The sequence below is a fragment of the Ahaetulla prasina genome, chromosome 16 (genome assembly GCF_028640845.1).
Source record: "Ahaetulla prasina isolate Xishuangbanna chromosome 16, ASM2864084v1, whole genome shotgun sequence".
Taxonomy (NCBI): Eukaryota; Metazoa; Chordata; class Lepidosauria; order Squamata; family Colubridae; genus Ahaetulla; species Ahaetulla prasina.
In genome coordinates this window covers 13,840,777-13,855,764 of record NC_080554.1, presented here as the reverse complement: position 1 = coordinate 13,855,764, position 14,988 = coordinate 13,840,777, and the positions used below count along the sequence as shown (strand labels likewise).

The 14,988-nt window shown below is 47.4% G+C and overlaps 1 protein-coding gene across 6 annotated transcripts in view; it reads right to left on the bottom strand.

Annotated features, from left to right (window-relative positions):
* SARDH (sarcosine dehydrogenase) overlaps nucleotides 1-14,988 on the bottom strand; it is a 79,607-nt gene that overhangs the window by 38,106 nt on the left and 26,513 nt on the right. For all 6 annotated transcript variants that reach the window (XR_009152308.1, XR_009152309.1, XM_058159445.1 and 3 more), the window contains 3 exons: nucleotides 10,524-10,624; nucleotides 8,225-8,329; nucleotides 5,167-5,296 (listed from right to left, as the gene is read on the bottom strand). Coding sequence is in view for 4 of the 6 variants with exons in the window: in XM_058159445.1 (XP_058015428.1) it covers nucleotides 5,167-5,296; nucleotides 8,225-8,329; nucleotides 10,524-10,624 (336 nt within the window). In the remaining 2 variants the exon portion in view is untranslated. The remainder of the gene's footprint in view (nucleotides 1-5,166; nucleotides 5,297-8,224; nucleotides 8,330-10,523; nucleotides 10,625-14,988) is intronic.

Genomic DNA, 14,988 nt, shown 5'->3' with positions numbered 1-14,988 from the left:
TTCTCTGGCTGAAGCTCAGCTCAGTTCAGCGCAGGAGACTTTCTTCCTCCTTGTTGACATCTGGAAGGGCAGCTGTCAGGTTACCAAAAGCAGCAACTTGGAAGACGCAGGCAGGCAGGCAGGCAGACAGCGGGGAGACGGAGCATGAACCCAGGCGAGTGGGGGGGGGCTTCCCTCCTCCCTCCCCCGGGGGATCACTTTCCACCATGGGAAAACTGCCCCGCCTCGTCCTTCTGCCCAGTGCCGGGGACTTCTAGGCAGGGAAGAAGACCACCCTCTTCTGCCTCCTGATGAATTGCTCTCTGGCTGATTTTCTGCCTCTTCTTCAGCAGCTTCTCCACTTTGCCAGGGAAAGGAAGGAGAGGAAGCTCCTGGCTGATGCAGAGGAAGGTCTCCAGAGATCTGGGAAAGGTCTTCACTTGGGTGGATTTCATACCTCCCTTCAGAACCTTCTAGAATTCCAGAACAGCTCAAGGCGGGAGACCCTCCCCAGGAATACCATTTGGCTTGAGCCGGGTCCAAGTGATGGTTCCTCTTCTTCCTCCTGGTGACCCATAGAGATCTACAACCAGAGGATGGCCTCATCCCCACCAGGTGACCGAGGACCCTCGTCTCGGGCAGTGACGATCCAGTCAGTAATAGCAACAGCACCAAGACTGATATACCGCTTTGCAGTGCCTTACAGCCCTCTCTAACTGGTTTACAGAGTCAGCCTCTTGCCCCCAACAATCTGGGTCCTCATTTTATCCACCTTGGAAGGATGGAAGGCTGAGTCAACCTTGAGCCAGTTAGGATCAAACTCCTGGCAGTGAGCAGAATTAGCCTGCAATACTGCATTCCAACCACTGTGACACTATGGCCCTCCCTCCCTTCCTCCCTCCCTCCCCCCTTCCTCCCTCCTTCCTTCCTTCATCTGCCTCCCTCCTTCCCTCCCTTCCCACCTAGCAATAGCATTTAGACTTATATACCGCTTCACAGTGCTTTACAGCCCTCTCTAAGCGGTTTGCAGAGTCAGCCTCTTGCCCCCAACAATCTGGGTCCTCATTTGACGCATTTCAGAAGGACAGAAGGCTGAATCAACCTTGAGCCCAGTGAGATTCCAACTGCCAAATTGCAGGCAGCCGGCAGTCAGCAGAAGTAGCCTGCAGTACTGCACTCTAACCACTGTACCAGCATGGCTCTTTGCTGGCAGGCTAAGCCCAGTAGGGATGACCGGGCAAAGGCTGCCTTGGCTTAGACTTATTGCTAGACTTATTGCTGCAGTTAAGAGATTTCTTCTGTCTTTTCATGCCCTTGAAGAGCTTTCCTGTAAGATGGATGATAGCTGAGACAAGCATGAACTGGGACCGAGCCAGATTGGGCAGCTCAAAACGTTCAAAGCAGCCCCTCGGTCCAGACCTTTGAGAGGCTCACATTCCCAGGCCTTTTGCCCTCTAAATCCCAATTACTATTCCAAGATCCCAGGGTCCTGATCTCTGGCCCTTCTTCCCAGAGAGTCTGGAAAATACTAATTTTTCCAATAAATGCCCATCAGGAGTTAAATATAAGAGGCCCAATAATATTATTGCACCGATCCAGTTATTATTGTAGCAGCTCTGGTCCATCTGCTCCTTTTATGCGTTAGATGTGTTGTTGCCTTTGTGGTAGTAAACAAGTTACACGCTGCATCACCACATATAGCACACTGACATGTTGCCTGCATGCGCGTAATTGTCCAAGCTGTATTGCACAACCAGAATCCAGGTGCCTCCATCTTGCCTCCCACACAAGCTATGCAGCCAAGACTAGCATGGAGCATATCAAGAGACCAATGAATCAGCTGTGGAGGGAGCCATCTTTGGTTCCTGCTTAGCAAAACAAGATGCTTCCATCTGAAGAACTTGGACCGTTTGTCCTCTGGCATATGTGACAGGAACTGAGATATCTTCTCCCACAAAAATAATGATGGCAAATCATCGTACAAATATAAGAGTTGGCAAGGCAGAAGGCAAAGGCCCACAAAGATGCAGTTCCTGTCCCAGACCCATCGGTTTTCTGTGCCATTGTCGGGTGCAGAATTCCTCAAGTAAGAAGAGAGCCCAACTGAAAGGCTCAATGCAGAAAGAAGTCGATGGCACAGAAACTGACTCAGACCAGCCAGATGTCTTCAGTGAGGGAGGAAGCATCAGGTGAGAACTGGTGAAGTGGTAGATCTTGGACCAAAGGGGAGCTCTGGGCCCCACTGGGCAAGCGGGAGGAGAGGTTGGGGAACAGCATTGGAAGCAGCTGAGGAAGACCATCCTGAGTTCTGCCAGAGGAGGAATGAGGAGTCTTGGGCAAAAGGTCGACAGGCAAAACTTGAGCGGTGGTGGCAGCAGAACCCAGTGAACGGAGACCTCTGAGAGCAACCAGGCTGGGCTGAAAGTCTGTAGAGATCCTCCGTCATCCAGGTCCCGGTTGTCCCAAAGGTGCCTTTTTTTTCAGGAGGCAACTGGACTTTCTTGTTTTTTCTTTGAAGATGTTTTCCTTTTCATCCAAGAAGCTTCTTCAGCTCTGACTGGGGACTGGAAGGATTTATATTCCTTGCAGACATTTGCATCCTTTTCAAAAGAAAAAACCAGAAAGTCCAGTTGCCTCCTGAAAAAGCACTTTTGGGAGAACCATGACCTGGGTGACTGAGAATCTCTACAGACTTTGAGCTATGCAATTTGGGATGAAGACCCTTGGAATTGGGTGGGAGTAGGAATGGATTTCCAGGGGGAAAAAATTGCAGACTACAGGAACCAGGAGCCCCACTCAGGTGACCCTGAGGACACAGGTAATCCTCCAGGTGCTTCAAGGACCCTCTAAAAGGATGCAAAGGACCAGCTGTTTGCAAGGAATATACAATCCTTCCATTCTCCACTATCCTGTCAGAGCTGAAGAAACCTCTTGGATGAGAAGCGAAACGTCTTCAAGGAAAAAAACAAGAAAGTCCAGTTGCCTCCTGAAATAGCACCTTTGGAACATGCTGGGCCGAAGCTCAGACGTGAGGCCTGCCCTGAAGAAGCACCAGGGCAAAAGACAACACCTGACAATGAAAAAGTGACACTTCTTGTAAAGGCAATGCCAGCGTCTGGTTGATGCCCAAGGGACCAATCTGAAGAACGGTATGAGGCAACTAATGTGACAGCCAAGACAAGACATGACAAGAGCCACAGTGGGGCAGTGCAGGCTAATTCAGCCGACTGCCAGTAGTTCGATTCTCACCGGCTAAAGGTCGACTCAGCCTCTGTCCTTCCTAGGTGGGTAAAATGAGGACCCAAATTGTTGGGGGCCAGAGGCTGACTCTGTAAACTGCTTAGAGAGGGCTGGAAAGCCCTGTGAAGCGATATAGAGGTCTAAGGGCTATTGCTATCTTCCTTCCCTCCTTCCTTCCCAGTGGTTAGAATGCAGTGTTGCAGGCTAACTCTGCCCACAGCCAAGAGTTCAATTCTGACCAGCTGAAGGTTCAGGACCTAAAATGAGGAGCCAGATTGTTGGGGGAAATATGCTGACTCTGTAAACTGCTTAGAGAGGACTGTAAAGCACAGTAAAACGGTATATAAAGTCTAAGTGCTGTTGTTATCTGAATTTTGATCATGTGACTATGGGGATGCTGCAACATCGAAAGTGTGAAAAACAGTCATAAATCACTTTTTTCAGTGCTGTTGCAACTTTGAGTGCTGTTGTAAGTTGAGGACAAACGTCAGATCTGTGCTGGAATCTGCCGAGTCTGAATCCAGGGAGGCAATTCCCACCTCTCCTTCCCCCCCCCCCCCCCCGTCCTTTTACCAAGCCATCTTTCAGGGCTCCTGTCGAACCCCACATCCCTCATCCCATCAGCTGCATCTCCTGCTGAGGCCCTCGGCTCTTCAAGAGACCCTCCGCGGGATTTACAAGAGGGAAGCAAAAACAATCAACATGCTGACAAAATAGGTTAATTGCTTCAATTACCAGCCAGAGGAGCAGAGATTGCTCTCACTGGAGACCTGGAGAGAATTTCTTTCAGCCAATATCACCGAACAACCACAGGCCTCCTGACATCCTCTTCTGATGAATGGTGGGTTGGATCCCATCATTTAGCATATAAAGTGGAATTATGAATGAAGAAGCAGCAAACTCCGCTAAGGATGTTCAGCTGGTGAGGAAAAAGGTTTGCCTCAGCAGTTTCTGGGCCTGCGAGAGCCATTGAGACCCCTCCCGCACTCCTGGCTGGGTTGAGTTGGGATGCCTGGGCTTGGGGGGTTCCTGCAACTCGGTTGCTTAATGTCCGTTTCAGCTGTTGCCCCACAGAAAATGCAAGGACTGCAAAAGGAGCACTACGGGGTGGGGGGAGCATCCCACTAGTGGGCTCCTCCTTGTCTCCCCCGGGCTTCTCCTATGCCCGTCCTTCCTTTCTTCAAGGGCCGGTTTAGCTCACGCTGGTAAAGCCTGTTATTAAGAACACAGTAGCCTGCAATTACTGCAGGTTCGAGCCCGGCCCAAGGTTGACTCAGCCTTCCATCCTTTATAAGGTAGGTAAAATGAGGACCCAGATTGTTGGGGGGGCAATAAGTTGACTTTGTAAAAATATACAAATAGAATGAGACTATTGCCTTATACACTGTAAGCCGCCCTGAGTCTTCGGAGAAGGGCGGGGTATAAATGTAAACAAAAACAAAAAAAAAAGGTATCGGGGCCTCTGCCTCTCTGGTGCCGAGTGGACTTCAAAAACAAATGCCCGGAGGACAAGAGGAAGGTTGCTAGCTGGACAGCCAATTCTTGGGTTTCCCACTGATCAACACAGAAGCAGCTCAGTAGCTAACAGCCGAGAGCTTCCTTCTCTTCTTTCATTCTCTCTTCTTCCAATGTAGAGATACATGGATGAGAACTGAAAGTCCACCAGCAACATTAGCAAGTAGATGGTTTCCTAAGAGGTGGGCTATTGGAAACTGAGCCGAAAGGTAGAGTGCCCAACCTTCTGTGTAGCTTAATTCCCTAACTCTCGGTCGGCGGTGAAGATTTACCCAAACAACCTGTGTTTACCAAAGCCCCCAGCCATAAATGTGATTGTGAAGAGTAAAAAAAAAAAAATCACATTGAAGGAGATGTTTGCTATGTTTCCCCTCCTCTTTCAAGGAAGTTCTTAATATTGTGGATACTTTTATGAAGTCTGGGGATCCTCACCTGGTCCACAGACAGTTGATTTAATTCCAGTTTGCTCCAGGGCTGGGACTCGGTTGATGGCACCGTCAATATGCTGTGTAAATACATCCCAGTCCAGATTGAAGAGACCAAAAGCAAAATCGTCCAACACCTGGAAGATCAAAACATGCATTGCGGACATTAGGCACCGATTACAACATGTCAGCTGCCAGAAGACGGACACCATAGACACGGTGGCAAATCACAGATCAGACTCCACCCTGCTCCCTCCCGGCTTTTGAGACACACTTTTTTTTCCAAACTGTTTCTTGCTGCCTGAACTCAGCATCCTTATTGAGACCACCTGTTCCCACCAAGAACTTTGCTGATGGAATAGAATCACAATGTCTACCCTGAAGTGGCCTGACTGAGGTCATTTTGAGACTTCAGCGCTGACAAGAGGAGAAGAGGGACAGGGGAGGGGGCAGAATAGTTGGGGTGTTGTAGTAAAAACAAAATAATTTCTCCTGGGAACCAAGGACATTCCTGCAGGTGCTCGGAAGGAGGGGACTGGAGTCACCTAGCAACTGGACAGTATCTTGATTGGACCGTATGACTGATTGTTTTGAGAAAGTGAAAAACTTTTACTTTTAATTAGATGAAAACTGTGGGAATAATCAGAGTTGTTTTTCACCAGCCTGTGCCAATATGACATATCCAATAAACTTATTCTTTGAGGAATATACCTGCCTCAGAGCTTTGTTTGCTAAGGGTATGTTACTTGGAACTTGTTATGGGTATGTTACTGGAAGGGACCTTGGAGGTCTTCTAGTCCAACCCCCTGCCAAAGGTAGGAGTCCTTGTACTATCCCAGACAAATGGCTCTCCAGCCTCTTCTTAAAAACCTCCAGGGATGGAGCTCCCACAACTTTCAGAGGCAAAGTGTTCCATTGATTAATTGCTCTCAATGTCAGAAATTTTTCCTTAGTTCTAGGTTGGATCTCCTTTAAGAAGCTCCCACCCATTACTTCTTGTCCTACCCTCAGGGGCTTTGGGGAACAAGTCAACCTCCTCATCTCTGTGACAACCCCTCAATATTGGAAGACGGTTATGATGTCCCCCCAATCCTTCTCTTCAATATGCTAGACACGCCTAGTTCCCTCAACCATTCGTCGTATCATTTCGCCTCCAGCCCCCTTAATCATCTTTCTTGCTCTCCTTGAGCAAGTCTCTCCAGGGTCTCAGCATTTTGTGGTATCATGGTGACCAGAACTGGATGCTGTAGGATTCCTCGTATGGCCCCATATCAGCTCTTCCTAGGATCCTGAATGTCCACCATTCTCCCAGACTCTTTGGAGACCCAGATCCTGGGACTCGAGGTGTGTTTCCTGGATTGGGAAAAGGCTCTGGACAGAGAACACTTCTTAGGCGACCAATGCAGATTTCCTCACTTGCTCTGCCTTTGTCAGTTTGCCCTCAAAGGGAGCCTTTGCCCTCCGGCGTCAGCCCAGAGACAGGAGAGGAGAGGCCGCTTGAGCCTCTGCTTCCCTGATTAAACCTGGCTCATCCGATCAGTCCGATAAAGCAAGTGGCCCGTTCATCTGTGATTAAATCAACCCTTCACCATTAATATTCGTGCAAGTCATCCTACATCTTCTCAATCAGTGCCAAGTTACCACACTTCATTGTCACTGAATGGCAGGCCAGGGGCCAAGGCCGCTCATCACCTTAAGGAAGGGAGGCAGGAAAGGTGAGCCAGGACTGCAAGCAAAGGTAGGTTGAGCCAGGGTGGCCCAGTGGTCAGAGGGCAATACTGCAGGCTACTTCTGCTGACTGCCAGCTGCCTGCAATTTGGCAGTTCGAATCTCACCGGGCTCAAGGTTGACTCAGCCTTCTGTCTTTCCGAGGTCGGTAAAATGAGGACTCAGATTATTGGGGGCAAAAGACTGACTCTTTAAACCACTTAAGAGAGGGCTGGAAAGCATTGTGAAGCGGTTTATAACTCTAAGGGCTATTGCTATTGTTGTGCAACCCATGTCCTTTCTGGCACATGACAGGAACACGCAGAGAACCACCGTGACATGCACAATAGCCGGGGCTCTGGCTACTCTGTTCCCAGGCCCAATGCAGTCCATGTTCCCCAACCTGAGCTCTTCCAAAGCTTTGGGGGAGAGGAGAAGGTGGAGGAGCAAAGCCTCTGCCTTGCGTGCCAGTTACGTCCTTTCCTGCATAAGAAGGCTCTCTTTTCGGTAACTTCTGCTCTGGCCATCTCCTGTTTGGACTACTGCTACATGCTCTACCTGGGGCTTCCCTTGAAAAGTACCCAGAAGCATCAGCTGGCAAAAAAAGGGGGGGTCAGGTGAGCAATTTTTGGCATCCAAAGAACAGCACCCGTAACACCTCTGCTGCATGAGTTGCACTGGGTGTCAGTCTGCTTGGGGGTCCAATTCCAGGTGTTGGTTATGAAGCCCAACAGGGCCAGGCTACCCACGGAACCAGTTTCCTCCCATTACATCAGCCCATCCCACACAGTCAGGCAGGGAAGGGAATGTTATGAAGGTCCCGGAAGAGAGACTTCTCTGCCGTTAACCCCCCTCCCCCCCCAGTCCTGTGGAATGTTCCCTCCCCCGAGGTGAGGTGGATACCCGCCCCCCCCGCGCCCCCTTGGCCTTCAGTGAAGGAGTGAAAGGCTGGCTCTGCGGCCTGGCTTGGGGCCGGTTAGACCCCTGAGAGCCCTCCCTTTGCCTTTTCAGTGGAGTTTTAACAGGGCTTACTTATTTTTGCCTCCCTCCAAAAGAATATAATTTTAATTCTTACATTGTAATTTTATATGCTGCAAATGAATAAATAAAAAAGCAGAGGTGAGAGGCAAAGGGGACCCAGGGGTATCCAGATGAGACCCTCTCCTTCCGCAGGAGCTTCCCCCTGCTTGCCAAAGCTTTCAAAATCAGATTTACTGTCTTTGTGATTTTTGTACATGCAGTGAAACCTCCTTTTGAACCCCTGCTTTAGCACTCAGCCCCACCAACACGGACCCCCCCCAGCCAGCTTCTGCAGCGTTAGCACTTCCTCCTTGCGATTCCTTAAAAACACAACTCACCTCCTCACAAAAGATGGGGTTTGACTCATAGCCACCCACAGAAAGGGCATCACCTTGGAGACGCAAATACACGGAGGCATCGTGGTCTCGAACATTTGGCATGTTCTAAAAATACCCAGAGAAAAATCAGTGCTCAGCCTCAGAAAGGCTCCCCGGTCAGCATTTTCCCTCCCTCCTGTCCCACCCCTCACACCCGGGAAGCCAGAGGTGAAGGGCGCCTGGGGGGCAAAGGCAGGGCGTTCCCATGCTGGCTGTAGACCTCTCAGGTCGCCCGGAGGATCCCTTCACTGTCTCCCATCCTGTGGCCTCCACTGAGGCTTCTTCCTCTCTGCCCTCCCCCCTGGGAAAGAAGGGCAAAGGGTCCTGGGACCCCTCTCCCCAAGCACCAACGCTGTTGCCTTCCAAAGGAGCCCCTGCTAAAGACGGGTTGTTCCTATGGCCCAAGAGGCTCCCCTCCCCAGGACCAGCGAGCAGGGCTGGGCCAGCCCCCCTCTCTCCTCAGGGTGGCTGCCAGGATTCTAACTGGGGACTCTGGGAGCCCTGAAGGGCCAGCCTGGGGAAGCTGCCATTCCTGACCTTCAAGTGAGAACCTGTTTCTGGGTCTCCCTTTTTTCAGCACTGGGCAAGATGATTGCTTTTCCATGTATCTCCCAAAATAGGTCTGGCAAGTTTAAACAGCGGCCCAAGCGAGGAGCCCAGGAGTCCTGCCTTGGCCATGCAACCTTGGGTAATGAGGAAGGCCCATCGTGCCAAATTTTGTCCCCCGGGGCTGCTGCCAGGAGGATGTTTTAGGGCGCATCTACCTAAAACTGCTGGCAGGAAGTGAGACCTAATGCATGAGAATGGACAAGAAAAATAGAATACTGAATAACAAGAGTTGGAAGGGACCTTGAAGGTCTTCTAGTCCAACCCACTGCTCAAGCAGGAAACCCTGTACCAGTTATCCAATCTCTTTTTAAAAATCTCCAGTGTTGGAGCACCCGTAACTTCTGGAGACAAGCCGTGCCACTGATTAATTGTCCTCACTGTCAGTAAGATCCTCCTTAATTCCAGGTTGCTTCTCTCCTTGATTAGTTTCCCTCCATTGCTTTTTGTCCTGCCTTCAGATGCTTTCTGGCAGCTCCTCAAATATTGGAACACTGCTCTCATGTCACCCCTAGTCCTTCTTTTCACTAGAGTACATACCCAATTCCTGCATTGGGTTTATCTTGCCCGAGTGTAAAATCTCACTGCACGCAGCCCTCATTACAGGAAACTCTCCTTCATCTAATCCTCCCAGTCTGGGGCCTTGCAGAGTTTCCCCAGTGGAGGGTAAACAGAGGGGGGGGGGGGAATCTGGCTCTCCCAGTCCCAGGTCAACGTGCTGCCCATCCCCTGAGGCCACAGGCAGAAGCTCTGCAGGGCCAGGAATGCTCCCTTCTCCACTCTTCTCACACACACACACACACACACAAACACATATCACCACGTGCCTTTTTGTGGGTATCCTTAACCAGCCTTGGAGGGACCTCTAGTGGCAGAACCTCCATCTCTGTCTTCTGTATTGCTCATACCACATCATTTTAGGCTTGATGCTAACAAACTGACATGTGTCCAAAGGAAAACAGCCCAGGTGACAAAAGGGCGCGGAAGAAAAAGATGTAAGGTTCTCAGAATACAGAATAATAGAGTTGGAAGGGACCTTGGAGCCTTTTAGTCCAACCCCCCTGCTCAAGCAGGAGACCCTACACCATTTCAGTAGAGTCAAGTTCACATGAAGAATTAGTAGTGCTTTATAAAGCCTTAATAAGACCACATCTGGAATACTGCATAGAATTTTATTCATAGAATTTTTTATTCATAGAATAAAATTCTATTTCACAGAATTTTGATGGAAAACTTTCTGATTTTCTATGCTTCCAAAATTCCGTGTAAATGCTAAAGCTATGGTATGCTTTACATTTGAAAAAAAAAATATTCCTGCAAGCAAGGTTAAGTATGAAAACTTTTCCTGTCCAGTAAATAGTGGGAAGCAGACAGGAAGCCAGATGAATAGACAGGAAAATTCGAGTCCCCACATTGCCCACCCGGAAGCCTCATGGAGTCACATTTATAGTTCAGGGAGGGGGGCAAGCCTACCCTGAGAAGGAGGGGAGACCCTCTGAACTGACAAGAGGGGGGAGGGTGTTCTCCCACTGTGCAAAGATGCTTAGAATCAAGGGAAGTACCTGAATTGCTCACAGCACTTGTTGCTACTACCATCTGTATCTGCCCCACCAGGACAGAAACTCCCTCGAGACACCCCACCCCCAGGACTGACCTGGATTCCCTCGATCTTCTCTGTCACCACATAGGCATGGTGCATGGCCACCAGGGGCACCTGGACGCCAGCCATTTCCCCCAGGGCTTGGGCCCACACACCTGTGGGAGAAGGAAAACAACTGCATCATCCGAAGGGCCTGTGGGGAGGAGACGGCTTGGCTTTGAAGAGGAAGCAGAGAAGGGGAAGCCAAAGCAGAACGAACCTGCCCAGGTAACCCTTGCAAGCTCATAATGTCAACTCGCAAAGCATCCCTGGCCTGCTCTTCAGCTGCTATAGGCAAGGGGGATGGGAAACTGATGAAGCAGCATGGCAGCCAAAAACAGAAGTACATTCCAGACATATCTCTTTCAAGGCTGTCTCGCAGGGTTACCCACAGCGGCCGGACGGGGCTGATCGCTATAGCCCACAAAATTGCTTCATTGGCGAATGTGATTGATGACACACCCTGGGGGGAGGGTGGAAACAAGGTCATGACTGGGGTGTAAATTACGTGAGGTCAGAGTTACTTTCACTTGGAACGTTGCCAACATGAAGCTCCTAATAAATCACTGGATTCCTTTTGAAGCTTGGTTCAAGGCTCATGATTTAATTAGGGCATCCCTCAGAACCCTGAGACATGGCTGCTGCTGGATTAGGGAAAAGTACTTTGGTCCATATTCTGATGAGAGCACAGAAGAGGGAGGTCAAACCTGTCACCTTGTCTCCTTTGCCATGAACTCAGGGATGGATGCTGAAGAGAGCCACATCTACACCGAGTCAGTAAACAAGGGGAACAGATAAGGATTTTACACCTGCCGCAGGTGCAAACTCATCTCCCAATTGGAAGAGAAAGTAAAGGCACTTGAGAAAAGAGTTGCTCCACTTGAAAAGCCTCAGGGAAGAAGAAAAAATGTCCAGGTGGAGTAACACCTTATACAACACTAGTAAAACCACACTTGGAATACAGTAATGCGTCCAGTTCTGGTCACAGCACACACACAAAAATGCTAAGACTGTAGAAAGAGGGTAGAGAACAAGAACAAAGATGACTAGGAGACTGGAGGTTAAACGTACAATGAACGGTTGCAGGAACTGGATACGTCTGGTCTAATCAAGGGAAGTGCTAGAGGTGACATGATAGCAATATTCCCGTATTTGAGGGCTGTCAGCGAAAAAAAAGGGGATTGGCCTGTTCTCCAAAGTCCCTGAGAGCAGGACAAGAAGTAGAAGGTGCAAGATTGTTCAGGAGAAATGTCCTGTCAGTGAGAACCAGAAATCAGTGGAATGGCTTGTCTTTCCAAGTGGTTGGTGCTCCATCACAGGAGGAGGTTTTCCAGAAGAGACTGGACAGCCATTTGCCCAGAATGGTCTAGACTGGGGTCTCCTGCTTGAGCAGGAGGTGAAGCAGAAGACCTCCAGGGCCCCTTCCAACCCTGTTATGCTCTGTTCTATGTCCTTCACAACTTCTTGGCATCTTGCCATCGTCACCAAACAGGTGTGAAGCTTCCTTCTGTCCCGTTTCATTTTGTATAAATTTAAAGACAACCGTGATCAATTCCGCCTCCACCACAGATTCTCCCTGGTTCTTCACGGACCAAGCCTTCCATGCAGCAAACCCAAACGAAAGAGTTGGTTCTCACTTTTTTTGATAAAGAGCTCAAAGATGGGGGGTTAAGTTTAGATTTTCATAGGAGATTTTCAGATCTCCATCTCCAGCAAAAAAAGAATTGATTTTGGGGAAAAGATGAAGACCAATGAAGGATCTGACTGGTAGCTAAAGGGGCTGTAAAGGTTAGCATGGATTAAATAGCTCCAATGGCTATTGAAGATAGTTGCCATTTGGTTTCTATACAGAGTAAAGTTAGTGTTAAACCTCAAATGGAATAGTTTAACCTTAAAAGGATTTATGATCTGCTGAGTGAAACTGAAGAAAATTCAGAGGAGCATTCAAAGGACAATCCAGAAGAAGAAGAATGCCTAGGAGAGCATCCAGAAAGCCTGTCCAAAAGGCCAGAAGACACACGGAGGTGCAGAAGCTCAAGAATTTCTCTCTCCAAGGATCAGTAGCCAACCCAAAGTTACTTGCCAACTATATGGATTGTGAGGGGTAACTGGCACTTAATTTCATAAATTGATATGGGAGAATAGAATAGAATAGAATAGAATAGAATAGAATAGAATAGAATAGAATAGAATAGAATAGAATAACAGAGTTAGAAGGGACCTTGGAGGTCTTCTAGTCCAACCCCCTGCTCAGGCAGGAAACCCTCCACCACTTCAGACAAAAAGTTATCCAGTCTGGAGGCTCCAGTGACGTCACCCTCCTGCTGGGTGCTCAAACAGAGCACTCCGTGTTAGAAGATTGTAAAAGTCAGTGAAACAGAAAATAAATCACTGTTCACTGAGCTTAGCATAATCTCTGGGTGAAAGAGGTTATCAGAATTGTGGAAGAGTGGCAGGTCTGACAGGGGGTTTGCTCTCAAGAGCGAATTTTCCTGGATTTATGACCCCACCGAATTCCACTCCTTCCAACTTCAGCACGCCCCTGTTTTTATCAGGGAAAAGGAGAGGAATGTCGCTTCTGCTCCAGAGGACTTATTAAATTGATTGATATTCCAAGCAGACGGGAATTTCACAAGCGTTCAATCTTTGATGCAGAATCAGCATGGCAAGTACCGACTCCCTTTTTGAAATTTGAAACCTTTCTTTGTCTTTGATTAATTGACTTTTAAAATGGCGTCTAAAAGTGAAAGTAAAAATTTTTAGTACGATGAAGCAGAGTGACTTGTGGATTGTTACAAGCGGAGTTTTTATACTGAAAGGAGGGAAGGAGAGTTATTAAGTTTGAATTCCTGATTCTTTTGAAGACAGAATGGCAGCTAAACCTTTAAAGCCTTCTGGAAGAAGGGATCTGAACCAAGTCTTGAGGAAATATTGAAAGAACAATTAAAACTTTCTGAAGATAGGCAAAAAGAGATGATGGAGAATTTTAATGCAAAAATAAGAGAAGATATTCTTATGGCAGTTCAAGGACTGAGTAAAAAAATTGAAGGATTGGAAGTGGAAATGCAACAGATATCCCAGTCAAATAAGTATTTAGAAGATGAAATGAAAGGTGTCCAGAAAAAAGTGGATCAAAATGAAGATCAGGTTATGATATTACATTATAAACTTATCGAAGGAGCTCTCAGAATTGATGGTATGCGAGAAGAGCGTGGAGAAGACTTAAGAAAAATTATATCAGAAGCATTGGCTGAATTTATTGAAGCGGACCCGCAAGAGGTAGCTTACCAAATTGATAAAATATATAGAGTTAATTCTTGGATTGCAAGACAGAGAAAGCTTCCTCGGGACATTGTGGTTTATTTTGTGAAAAGGACTATGAGAAATCAAATTCTGCAAGTTTCATATCAGACAACTTTAAAAATTGGAGAACAGGAGTTGAAGGTGTTGAAAGAGATTCCTTCAAAGATGTTAAGAGACAGGAAGGAATTTGCTTTTTTTACACAAGAACTTAAAAAACATCAGATTCAATTCAGATGGGAGGTGCCAGTTGGACTGACACTATTCTATCAAGGAAGGAGATATAGAATTGACACGGTTTTAAAGGCAAAGGATTTTCTTTCTACAGTTTTGAAAGTCGAAATAGAAGTGATAGAAAAACTTCAAGAGACTCAAGAAGGCGTGATGACCCAAGAGCCTTTATTGCTGCCAGTATTAGAGGAACCACAAGAGCAAAGGGTGACAAGAGGAGCCCTTAAGCGTAAAGAAGAGCAACAGTCTCAAAGTAAAAGTCAGGATCCCATTATGGAAGCTGTGGGAGGAGCTAGACGGAAGATACCGGAGGAGGAGCTTCCGTTGTCTGCTTCAAAGCTTCAGGAGGCCAGTAATGGCAAATAGAATCTTGTCATGGAATGTTAATGGCTTGAATTCAGCTCAGAAAAGAAGGAAAATATTTCACTACTTGAAACAATTTAAAATGATGTGATTTGTTTGCAAGAGACACATATAAAATTATCAGACCAAAAATATTTAATTAATTCAAAATTGGGTAACCATTTTGTTGCATCAGCTTTGGAAAAGAAGCATGGAATTGTTGTATATATCAGGAAGGATATACCAGCTAAGCTAATTGAGGCAGATATTCAAGGAAGATTTATTGCTATTGAACTGGTGATAGATGCAAAAGACTTTGTTGATAGGTATTTATGCACCTAATCAGCAACAAGAAAAGTTTTACAAAATGTTACATGAGAGGTTGACCCTCTGGGATTATAGTTCGTTTATTTTATTAGGAGACTGGAATGGAGTAATTGATACAAGAAGGATAAGAGAACCTCCTCCAAGAAGATACCTATACATGCAAAATTACCAAAATCCTTTTTGAAATGATGGAAGACTTTGAGTTTAGAGATATATGGAGGTTACGGAATCCAGATGAGAGAGATTTTACTTTTTTCTGATAGGCATCAATCTTTTTCAC